The 12,741-nt window shown below is 42.2% G+C and overlaps 1 protein-coding gene across 1 annotated transcript in view; it reads left to right on the top strand.

Moving 5' to 3' along the window:
- Positions 1-704: 704 nt before the first annotated feature.
- LOC104281129 (MICOS complex subunit mic25-a-like) overlaps positions 705-12,741 on the top strand; it is a gene marked incomplete at its 5' end in the record, with an annotated part of 43,622 nt that continues 31,585 nt past the window's right edge. The window contains 2 exons of the mRNA XM_009879021.1: positions 705-725; positions 5,871-5,954. Coding sequence (XP_009877323.1) covers positions 705-725; positions 5,871-5,954 — 105 coding nt within the window. The remainder of the gene's footprint in view (positions 726-5,870; positions 5,955-12,741) is intronic.

Raw genomic sequence — 12,741 nt, 5'->3', positions numbered from 1 at the left:
TTGCTGCATCTGCTTGTCTTCGTACTTGAGTAGGCTTGCTCACAAAGGAAGGAGCAGGTGAAGGCAGCTTGGATTTGGCAGGGATTTGGGCTGTTCACTAAAGATGTGTTCAGTTGCCTAAGAAGGAGGATCTGTTTGGAAGTGTGGTCAGTCAACTGGCTTTCTGTTAGGAAGTGCTATTTGAAGTTGTCCAGTAAAGAATACGACTTGCTATGTGGGTCAGCTTGTTCATTCAGAAATGCCCTTGCAAAAGGATACTCACTCTTTGCAGGTAATTTGGAAACAGCGCAGTTGTTTGCCACCTCCTTTTGAGCACACTCGACGTTGCCTTGTTCCTCGGTGCATGTTGTGGGTACCCGCATCTCTAACCTTGCGCAGCACCTTGCGTGGCTCCCTGAAGCTGGCTGCGTCCCAGCTGTCTTGGCTTAGCTTCCACCCTGCGGGGGAATCCTGCGGCAGTCTTTGGGGACTTTGCTTTGTTCTTAGTTTTGGGGGTGCATGTGCTTTTGCTTTGCTTTAGTAGCACAGTTCCCAACAGGGGACAGCACTGCACTGCTTTAGACGCTTGTCGGTTTTAAGGAACTTTTCTAAACTTGTCATCCTAAGAGCTATATTGTGCAGCAGCAGGCGGCCTCCATAAATCACTGATTTCTCTTTTTCTTCACTTTCCCTTCCTTTCTCTCTTGCGCTCTCTTTATTCCAAGCCTGAGGATTTGGACGCCTGGGTAAGCTCTCTTTTTTGTCTGGATCTTGCTTATTCCAAGTGTCATGTTGTTACTGCGTGCGTACAGATTGTTATTGCTGAGCACAGATGCAGGATTTTATTTTCTGTCATTACATTTTAAAAGGTGTTCAGCTAGAAAATTGCATATTATTTCCTCCATAAAGATTTTCGCTGGTTCTTTTTGTGTAGCTTACAGCTGCTGAAACCAAACTTGATCTGGTGATTTGTGTTGTTGGCTAAGAGAGTAGCAGAAACAGGAGGAAATGAAGGTTACACCAGTGCTGCTTTTTAAGGCCATGTGTCTGCATCTAGGTTCTAAAACCCAGTCACCTGCCTTCAACAGAATGAGATAAAGGACAAAAAGCAAGCGATTTCGTAGGCCTCGCGTGTCTGGAATAGTGACTGCAGGCGGCTCTGCAGCAGTGGTGGTATTGCTGCTCATGCCGTGGAGGTTGAGTCAAGGCTCCCCTGTCGTTACTCGTCCTGTGCAAGCCTCCCTGGGAAGTTCTGCTCTTCAGTCTGAGGCATGATACGTGCAAGCTGCCTCTTGCTGCTTCACTGTTGCCCTTTCGGCTCTGCCATTCCCTTAAGGCTTGGGGAGGAACATGCCAGCTAGCTCATTTTGGAGCTAGTTCTGTTCTTCAATGCGTTGCTGTCAATTCCTTCTTCTAGTCTCAGAGCCTTTAATAGCATTTGTTTTTCTCCCCTGCCACCTGGACTGCTACCAGGACTGGAAGAGACACAGGAAAGCATGAGGTATAAAAATTTGCAGTTGTGGAGCGTGGCAAGCTGAGGTACCCAGGCACAGTATCTCTGCTGTGCTACTGCCGAGATGTTAGTGGATACCTTTGGGGGAAGCTGGTAACTCTGCTCAGCAAAGACAGGATGATGTAGAAACAAGACATTTGGTTGAGACTTAAGGACCTTCCCTTTATCCTTGTAGCTTCTCTCCCTGGATTGCCTCTGACTATTCGCTAGGCATCATCTCACTAGTTCGTCTGTGACTGGTAAATGTGTTTTGCCAAGAAGATAAATGTTTTTGCAATAATCTTGCCAAGTGCTGTGACTTGCCTTTGAGGAAGTTCTTTATAGGTTGAGGTATGGACTTTTTCTTCTAGCTTGGCTTGACCTTTGCTGAGAGGGGTGATGTTTTGTTTCGTTGTTTGTTTATTTTTCTCCAGTAGAGTCTCCATGCCTTCCACCCAAATCCCAGAACTCCAACAGCATTGCAGACCGACAGCCTGATGGTAGCAGTCAGCTGCGGGCTGCGCTGTTGCTGCACTTTATTGCTGGGTACCACATTCCCTGCTGTAATCTGACCCTGCCAAGAAGCCCTTTTTTCCAAGCAGATTTCCTTCATAGCTTTCATGTTTACCAAGGTGATGAGAAGGGACTGTGATTAAAAATAATGAAAATCTGGTGATATTTTGTGAGGGGCAAAGCCAAAGCTAATCTGTGAATGGATGTAGCTAGAGTGAAGCCCAGCACTAGGAGATCAGCTGCAGAGTCTCATGTGTTGCATGTCGGTGTCCGTTCAGGACGAGGCTTAGGGTGTCCGGCTTTGTTCATAGAGGATGAACCAATAATATTTCATGACCTCATTTTAGAGACTTGTAAAATGTCTCTTTTGGCCTCCCTGTCAGCTGGCAGGCCAGTGTTTGAATTCTTCAGCTGAGCTAGTATGTAATGCATAGCTTTAGAACTGTGCTTTCACAGTTTGTTTCTAAACGGGATACTTGATAAGGGGAGAGGAGGAGGCCAAGAATTGCATGTGACTCTACCCTAGCTCTTTGTTGCCACAGCACTGAGATAACCTGAAAAACTTTGGGCTATGGAAAAAGTGTAAAGATAAAAAGTAAGAAGAAGTGGAAAGAGCCCCCACCAGTACATGGATCCATGCCCATGGAAGCTGTGCTAGCAGGATATCTTTGCTGTGCTTTTGCAAGAATGCGGTGCTGATATACCACAGGGAATTCCTGACCATTTGCTGAATATGTCTTATACCTAGTTTTTGTACAGAGGACAATTCCTGATTGCATGTGTTCCTTTTTGTAAGTAAGTGCTGTCCTGTGCTACTTTTCTAAGTTTTGGGTGTATTTGAGTGTCATATAACTAACTACATTCTTCCTCCCTTCCTGCTGTTTTGTTTCTGTCTTCACACTCCTTGGACATCGCATTCTGTATTCTGTGCTACAGTTTCTTAGGTGTCATCCCTGGGCGTTGGTCATCTCTTGCATCATACATTCAAGATCAGATGTAGCTTCTGTAGCATGGATGTGAAATGCAGCTTTCTGAAATGTGATTTTTCAAACCGGTGTGTTATCTGTCATACATGTCTTCCCTTCTCATTCCTTCTTCAGTTCTAAAAGCCTTTATGTGAAAAGGGTATCTTATGCTTTGTTTGGCACCTTCAATCTCAATCCCCTGTGAAACTGTAATCATCTCCATAGCAGCCAGTTCTGTCTGGGACATCACAGGCTTCTGACTTCAGGTAGGGAATAAGCAGCAGGACTGGAGGAACTCTTAATAAATATCCTGTATTCATACAAAATGTCCCTTGTTGCCTAACCCAGTTTGGAACAGTGAATATTTCAAATGACACATCCTCTGACTGTACCATTGATACTTCAAACACCAACATAAAGTGTACTAAAGTTTCTAGTAATAATAGCTGGGGGTAGAGGGAAGCAGAAAGCAACTTTCAAGCAAATCTGTTACAAATAGAATGCTTCTGAGTTTACTTCAATGCACTGAAACAGCAGCAGCTCTTGAAAACAAGCAAGGCATTGAAAATGTGCTTGAATTGCAAGTCAAAGTTTTCTGTGCAACATTCACTGTGAGCACCCCAACCCCGATCAGGTCTGCTTGGGGGTCCATGTGTCTCCAGGATGCAGCCCAACACATCTCTAACGTGGTTGCATCTCAGCACCCCACTTGAGACATTAGGGGTTTGGTTTGGGTTCCATTCCAGAGATGCCATATCCATGTCTTGCGAGAAACAGAATAAAGCCTCTTGCCCACCAGTATTGTTACACATGTTGGTTTTGTGCTCCCAGAATAGTCTGCTACCCCAGGAGAGTAGCACTGCCACAGAAATAATTTATTTAGGTTAAGCAGAAGCTTTCTTGCCTTTTTAAGAGTTGTTCTTTTGGCTCTTTTTCTTCCTTGAAATACACTTCATGTCAAAGACACCGTCCATCTGAATTGTGCAGAAGGGTCAGTACTATGTTACTCTGCTCTCTTTTCCCTATTTATTTCCTTAATGAAATACAAATCACTTGTTTAGTAATCTGATTTTTTGCATGTTTTGCATAAAATCAGCACGAGAATCAGGTTCCTCTGGTCATCCAGAAGACTATCCTGCTTTCTTACATCTCTTTCAGTTGAAATTGCTTATTCCTTTTCTGTGTAGGTGGTGGGTATGGGTTCAGACAGATAGCTTTGGTTCTCTTATCACAGAAATGGTGGTAATTTGGCACTTAGGAAGTGCCCATCAGTGCCCCTATTGTTACTGTGGTATCTCTGTGGTCAGGTTACATGTATGGGGCAGCTGATTCTCATCGCCCTCCCCATCCTGATTCAGCTGGTTTGTGGGCTGGAAGATATATAGCAGCTCTGGTTAAACCAAAGCCAGAGATTTTGCCTTTAATCAAGCGTTTTTGAGAGTGTGGGGATTTAGCTGTGAATCCATGGTGCTTGTGCCTTGCTGTGGCCCTATTGGCTGGATGACAAACACGGGAACCAAAATACTTTTTTTTCCTTTAGAAATAAACAGGCACCACCACCATCCCCCGCAACCCCCCTGTTTCATGTACTTCTATATTTTGTCTTGCTTACTTATCAGCTGTCTCTCACTGCCTAGCTTAAAATCTCTTCTAAGCCCTATTTTACCAGGCTATTCTATCAGCAGGGGAGTAGAAAGAAGGAAATGCACAGCAACTGGCTTTCAGTTGTAATTTTTCTCATTAACAGTGGCTGTTGGCCATCAAATGACAGGTCTGAGCTTGTGAGGACATTCTGTCCCTTAATCATATTGGACAAGTGTCTTCTGTGGTTGTACCATTATCACTGGAAGTTAAGAGCATGTAGCTGGTATGCTATAGATTAGCCGTGTTTGTACTCATGTTAAATGGACTAATAGTTCAAGTTTTGAAAGGTGTTCTCGTCTGGTAATAGCTTATGTGGCCCCAGAGGTTTTGGGGCAGGATGGGGGAAGAAAATCCCGTGGCGTTCTTCTTGCTATTATTACTTTCAAACTTAAAAGTTTGGCTTGTGTTCATCAGTGCCATGTTTGCTTAATGCTAGTTTCATTTAGGGCAGGGAATGCAGTGAAGTGCTGCTGGCTGCAAAGAGCTAAAGGGCAAAAGCTGTTGCTGTAACCACATAATTGATCGTTGTTTGGTTGATGACCAGGTTATACTTAAGCACTAGAATACTGAGTTTGCTGTTTTGAAAGCGTCCCACTCAAACTTTGGAAGATGGAAGATAAATTCTTGACACCCATCTCCCCTTTGAACGTGCAGCACCCAGCCTGAGGCAGTGCTGGTGGGGACACACGGGGAATGTCTGGAGCGAGAACTTGATTATCGGAGCCATTCTGTGTATGTGTGTGTAAAAGCAAATTCATGGTCAGTAAGAATGTGTGTTGCTATAAAAATGTTACAGCATAGACTTTGTGTTTCAGATCTTCCTCATGATTGTAGGGGTCTGTTAAATTTATAGAGGTTTTTCTGTCACTCCAAGGTGTAAGTGTTCATAAAGTGGAGGATTTGAGGTTTATTTTTAAGGTAAATTGAAGAACAAGTGGAGTAATAAACATCATGATCCGTGAAAAACAAAGGCTTGGATAAGGTGGAGATCTGAAAAAGGCAGTAAGAAGGTGTCACCTTTCTATGATTATATGTTTTCATTTAATAAAGAGAAATAAAATCAAGGTTATGAGTTTGAGCGTGATACCAATAAGAGTATTTCAAACTTGTGGGGATAATCCAAAATGAACTGCAATAGTGAAAGTTTGTAGTTCTACCAAGAAGGATGCCATACACTGGTCCTGAGCAATTGGTTTTTAGTTCCTTCCAGGCTGCTTTCTCACACTTTTTATTTTTAATTTCTTCTTTTACTGATGCTCTTCTGTTCTTCTTCCCAGGCCGTGGAACTGCAAGGCAAGGAAGCAGAGCTGAAGCGGCAAGAGGCCTTCTACAAAGAGCAGTTGGCCCGCATTGAGAAGAAGGTAACGCTGAGTTGTATTTTTGGCCTCTGAATACTAATGGGATTGGATGCAGATCTGTGTTGAGCCAAACCAAGCAGCGTTGTGCTGAAACCTGGAACTGTCAGCTCCTGGTATCTACCTGCCCCTCACCCCTTACATAGTTAAGTGATGAAAAAGCTGTACAAACCAAATCTTTTGAACAACTTGCTTTTGAAAGATAAGGGGTTTTTAACGGAATGATTTTTAAATAAAGTAATTCAAACTTTATTTTTTTCCTCACCGTGGGGTTTAGGTGAAAGCTAAGTTCAAAAAAACAAGTGCCTTTTTTTTAAATTCCTTTTGTTATAAATCCTTTCCTAAATTAAAAAAAGCCCACACCACAAATCTTGCTATAAATATGAATTAAAGTTGTATTATTAATTTTTCTCTGAGGAGCCCTACAGTTCAAAGAGTGGTGATGCTGTGCACTGCCTGCTTCTTGTTGGATAAGCCTTTGAAATGAACATGATTTGAGGAGACACTGTCAAGCATCTTTTAAGCCTGAAATGACCTTTGAAAATCCATTTAGGGATTTGAATCTCTCCCCCAAACGTGGGATTTGCTTCTCTGTTTAATTGTTTACCATGATGAGTTTTTAAAAATTGATACCATAAAAACAAGAGCAGCCATGCTGTTCTTTATGAACTAATGTGTTTTTCACTTCCTGGCAAAATGAAGTAATGTTATAAGTAGTCTTTATTTTTTAATAAATGTAGAGAATAATCTTCTCCAATTTGAAGCAATTAGACCTCCTGACAGACAGTTGCATACATCTGACTCGTAGCTGAGTTCCGTGAATGAAAAGAAATGCAAACAATGAAAAAAGTGGGTTGTGGAAAGACAGAGAAATCAATCAGCTTTACTACCAACACGTACCGTGATGGTGAATATGGAACATGGGAAAATTGCAGACAATGGAAATGGTAGAAAACTATCAGTACATCTATTTCCCTTCTCGTACCCTGCTACGGCATGACTGTCCATACAGCATTGTTGAGAGGTTTTTTTTATTTTTTTGAAGCCATTGATGGCAAAATGTGCCCATAAGCAGTTTCACATGATACACTTCTGCAACGCTTTTATCCGTACAGTTCATTAAAAAATAAACTATTAGAACTACCACTCAGTGTTGCATTCAGATTTTTAAATTCTATTTCTAGATAATGGGGATTGTTCAGTGAAATTGCAAACAATCTAGCAGCTATCGTTCTAATTATCACAGTTGTCCATATGTTCATACGCAAAGGGAATTTTTGCAATTTCTTAGTCTCATGCTGTGTGCTTCTATTTTATTCTTCTCTCCGGATCTGGTTTCATGAAGCGGAAACTGCAGGGAAAATTTGTGTGTGTGTTTGTCCTTTATGGACAGAGGAGTGGGGAGAAGTTTGTGTCCAGGCTGCATTGTCCTCTTTTTGAAATGTTTTGTTGTGTTTTGTACTTCCCTTTTCAGGTCCGTGTCCATTGCTTGCAGGGTAAATTTTTAAACAAGGTGATGGATATTTTCGTGCAGGATCTTCTCAGGGGAGGGAGGTCCTATAGTTCTATTCAAACTGCAGAGCTGCATAGAAACTGTCTTCTAGTTCTGAGATGTACAAAAGCGAGTAGATAAAAAGGACAGGTTTTCTTTCCCCTCTTGAAACACTAGATGGTTTCTGACCCTTAAGCACCAGTGTTTTGGTGGTAATAAAGTAGAAGAATGCTTCCAACCATTAATCTGGATTGGAGTGGGAGGTGGTGGGGGCTAGGAGGGAGAGGAGAGAAATGTACTTGAAACAGTGTAATAAAGCTTAATTGTATTAGTTTTGAAAAAGGTTTTTGATCTTCTCTGTGGATAATTTTATTCCTATAATGGTTGGAAAGATGGAAAACACAGCACAGAACAATCTTTTTTATTAGCTGTTGCTTTTATATAATTCTGCTTTTATTTGTTGAATGCACGCAGACCTTGACATTTATTTATTTATTTTTCCTTCCACTGCGCTAAAACCTTCCAATTCAGGCTTAGATATATCTTTATATATCTGTGTATGTACGTGTGTGTCTGGATTAGAAAAAAGCTGTCGACAAAGGGATGAGGTGTGAAGTAGCTCTGAAATACAAGTTTACTTTCTTTCCTGTTTTTGGAGGGGATGGTCACTTGGAGTGTGGTCACTGGTGCTTTGGAGGTGTTGGCCTAGGAGTGCTGAGTTCTCACATTCATTCATGGAATCAGAGAGCTGAAAATTCGCCTTCTAAGGATCAGGCTGTTAGGAACTCCCCCACTGCTGTGCCTGTGTGTAACTTCAGGTTGGCTTTCTCCCCACTTGTGCGTAATAGCGGAATTCAGCAGTAGGAGACTTAGAGATTTGTTTCTGAAGGATGTTTTGAACTGTTGATGTTGAGAACTAAGTACCTTCCCAGTAGGATGCCAAGAATAATTGTGTTACATACTCCTTACAACATAGTAGCTGCTGCACTGCATTAAACTGGGACACTGCCCTGTTTCTTCTGACAGTGGTCAGTTTTGAAAGGCTTTGAAGGAAGATGCAAAAAGACCTCACCAAAACAAAAGAATAACAAAAAACTTTTGGAGAACAACTTGGAGAAGAGTCTTCCTAAGTGTTGTCAGTTGGAGGCTGACACGTGCCCTGCTGCAAAGGAGTTTATTTTCATTCAGTATTTTTATTCGCTGTAATGGAACTTGGAATAGTGCCATCATTCTTCTGTGTGTCTCAGGCATTTTTCCTGAAGCCTTCTTTAGCTCTTTGCCTCCAACATCATGTGGCAATGTGTGCCGCAGGTTAACTTACATACTCTAAATTCCGTGTTACCAGTTTCAAAGACTTTTTTTCATTTAATATCCTTTATGTGAAAGAGATAAAAGGAATTCTCTTCTTATTCATTATCTGTAGACTTCTGTTCCCTCTTTTACCTTCCCATTAAGGTGAGCATCCTCACCTTTTCAGCCTCTGCTTGTGAGAATGATTTTTTTTTTTCCAGGTTTCTCATTCTACTTGTTTGTCTTTGGGCCCTTTCCCCCTTGGTGCTCTGTTTTTGAGAGGTATTGACCAGAACTGAACTCAGTAGTTCCCTTGAATGCAGCAGATTGTGTGAATACATTATCCTTTTGTTTTGTAATCTGTGAAAGAGTGCTGTAATCTACTGGACAGAGCAGAGAATTGGAAGCAAAAAACTGCTCATTTTCTAATAGCTGTTTCTCTTTTGGGAGTTTGAAACAATTACTTAGTCCATCTATCTCAGTTATTCCATCTATATGATGGAATAGCTTATAATGGGAGGGCAAAGTGTTGTGAAACAGTAAAGCTATAAAAATGCTAAAAAGGCTTTGGCTTTAGTTTTGCATGAAATGAACTGTGGGTGTACCTTATTTCCAATGGGTCTTAAGAAACTCAGTTTCTCTAGACAGTCTTATTAAAATTTTCACAGGAAAGGGTGTGTATGAAAAAATAATTTCAGCCTTTCAGCTTTTACACCGTCTGCTCACACACTGGAGGAAGTAAGATGACCAAGAGCAGCAGTGCTGACTGTGACTGAAAGTGGCTGTCCAGGGATGAGCATAAGAAAGATCAGGGCATGTATAAAGGATACTTGTCCCACATGCTTTGGTCACCCTGGCTGGTTCTCTTTGAAACTTCTCCACATCTATGTAACCCTCTCCGAGAGGCGTCAACCAGAACTGTGCACACAGCGCTCGGGATACGGATGGACCACAAATAAATGTGGTAGCTGTGTCAGAATCACTGTTTGCTTCTGTTTCTTTGTAGTGCCTGACACTTGATTTGCACTTCTGACTTGCGTTGAGGAAATGCCGCACACTACTGCTACTGGCAGCATTCAGCTGTTTTGAGTGCGGATCTCAGTGCATGAAGGAGCTGTACTGGGGTTAAACCCATGTTGTGATTTGTTGCTGGGAAGTATTCGTCCCACTGCGCCCTTCGTTAACAGTGTGTCAGTGTGTGTGTGAAGGGGTGGTAGGTTTTGCAGTGCATGTTCTTTAGACTTTTCATTTATTTATTTATTATTTAAGCAAATTTTATTGAACAAATTCCTTGCGAAGGATCAGGACACTAATGATGCCCTTGATCTTCCTCACTGTAACTCTGGTATGTCATTGTAGTTCTATGCCTCAGTCTCTTCGGTTGCTTGTATGTTGTGGGTTTTTTTGGAGTGCTTGAAGTATTGGGGTTATCAGGAAAATTACAGGGAATAGGTTCTTTGAACTGACTGTTTCATATGTGGCTGTGTGTAATTGCAGGATTTTGGAGCTGGGGATGCAGACATTCCATTCCACACCTGTGTTTCCAATGTGACTGTCTAATCTCCAATAAGTAATCCAGTAATGAGACCTGGGTAATTTATTATAAGCAGTTAAACTTTTAACTCTGACTTGTTAGAGTAATTTTACATCTTATCCATGTAATTTGGAATTGTTTCATAAAAAGTGGGTCTTGCCTCAGCTGTTTTGAAGGGGGTTTTGTACTGTAGTGTTTCTCTGGGTAGAAAGAATGAGAATTGAACCTTAGAAACACTCAATGTGAAAAGCTTAAGATGATGTTCTTTCATGCATTTATATGCACAGAGCATGGAGGGAGGGAAAGGAGATGTAAGGAGCTATAAATATACATATATATATTTATATAAAATTTATACAACATATATACTGCTCAGAACTGCAATTTTTTATTCAGTATTCCATGTATGCATTGTCCTGCTTTCTCCAAGTGCTAGAAGCCTCCTTTAAAAAGTGTGATAAGAAAGAAATGCAGTCTCTCCTGGAACCCTTCAGATGTCAGGAGATTTCACTTAGAGTATTAGTTGTATACTTTCTCCCAAGTAAATACTTGTTTGACTCCTTTTTGCTATTTGCCCTCTTGCTGGGTTTAAGCTGACAAAGGTTCAGGGCAGTGCTACACTGTAACAAAACGGGGGCAGCTCTTTGGAGCGGTGTAAAACGACAGAGAAAGGCTGAAAGTAATCTCAGCAGATGAAGTGAAACTCCTTGCTGCAGATGATGTCTCCTCTTTGTTTGGATTTTCCTAAGCTCCGGTTCCCACGTTATCTTTTATTAGGTGGCTGTGGGCTCCTGTGAGCAGTGGGTACATTAATATGCAACGATTTTCTGCTTATAGTTTTCAGAAGAGTAAGTAGCACAAGAGGTATTCATAAGCTGTAGAGTATTTATGCAAGTAGGTAGACTGCACCTTTTTTCCTCTGCTTACCTTCACAAATCTTGTAATTGTGTGGCATTCGCCTTGTTTGGTTTGTTTAAATTAATCTCCTTTTGCCCTTGCACTTACCATTTAATTCATGTTTGTAAAACATTTAGGATGTGTAAAGAATGGGAGGCAAACTTATTTTTGTTTGTTATTCTTATTTGCCTTGATCCTTCTTCTTGGAGCTGTCTTCCACTTCTGGTGCACCAAGGTCACCCCTACGTGTGAGTCCACTCTCATTTCTCTGCTTTTTTTGGCCAGTAACTCGTCTTACTAAAAATCTCTGCAGAGAAACTGACGGCAGCCTAGAAGAAAAGCCTTCTCAAATAGTATCTTCACGGTGGGTCTTCACAACCAGTTTTTATCGAATTCTGCAGGACTGAACAACCTGCTGTCACCTGACAAAGGTGGCAGGGGATTTCTGTTGAAGAGGACAAAGAATCGGTTCCCTGAGTTGGGATCCCAGGCTGCACCTGTATCCGTGAGACGCAGAGAGCACTCGAGTACCTTTGAAAAAGCAAGCCACGTTGGGGTGTTATCTTCAGCTGAACCCTCTGCCCTCTCAGCGGGAGTTAAAGATTCGGTGCCCTTTTCTAAATGAGTTGCTATGTCTTGACGGGTGTCACCGACACCATTTACTCTCTCCCTAAAATGCCCTGCGAGGTCTCGGGGCTGGATGTGAGCCATTGCTGTGTGCGTGAGGGCTGCGGGCTTTGCCTCCACTCACTGGGGTGCTCGGTGCTGCAGCCAGCGCCACGGAGTACTTGGTGGAAGAACAGCTGGTGTGGAATCAAGTTCTGGTCTCAAAAAACGTGTTTCCCTTTCAGAAGTATTTCTTGTCTCTGACTTTGTAACTGAGCCTTATAATATTCTTTATGATTTGATTTTTTTTTTCTTACTTAATTTGTTCAGTTCTCATCCTCTGCCCCTCTTGCAAACTCCTCCTCTCACAAACCCAGCAGTGCTTTAGGTGAACGTGCAGCGGCTGTGATCCAAAAGAGCAGTTTGCTTTTCAGGCTAGTGGAGCAATATAGTGAAGCACCCAGTTTATTGAACTGTTGATTTAATCTCCTGAACAGAAGAAGAATAATCCCCAGTACAGTTCTCTGAAGGAGGCTGATAAGATCCATCCTAATCATCCAGATCACTTTGCAGTCGCTCGGGCTGTCTGTCCGAGGCTGTGTGGATGGTGTCTTTCTGCCGGCTGCGGCTCTAGCAGTCTCTGAGGGCGCAGTTTTTGATATTTAGAGAACTGAAGGTTTTGTTCAGTGCATGTGTTAAATTTCTGAATGGGAACAATAAGAAAAAAGAACAAGCCTGAAATCGTCATCAGAGCCGGTTCTGACCTCCCATCCTCTTCCTCTTTTCAGTTATTCACAGACATTAAATGTCACGCTGGGGCAGGAGGAGGGAGTACGGCATCCCAAATTTCTCCTTTCTGCTGGTGTCCTTTCGGGCTGGGCAGCATCTAGAGGAGACTGCTTCGCCGTCCGAATGCTTCTCCGTCCTCTCCCTGGCTGTGGGGAGAGGTTGCTTTGTTGTTGCTGTCGACCAGC

This window comes from Apaloderma vittatum, unplaced genomic scaffold (assembly GCF_000703405.1).
Source record: "Apaloderma vittatum isolate BGI_N311 unplaced genomic scaffold, ASM70340v1 scaffold16851, whole genome shotgun sequence".
NCBI classification, from domain to species: domain Eukaryota; kingdom Metazoa; phylum Chordata; class Aves; order Trogoniformes; family Trogonidae; genus Apaloderma; species Apaloderma vittatum.
The sequence above is the reverse complement of the archived record's forward strand: the minus strand, read 5'-3'. Positions and strand labels throughout refer to the sequence as shown.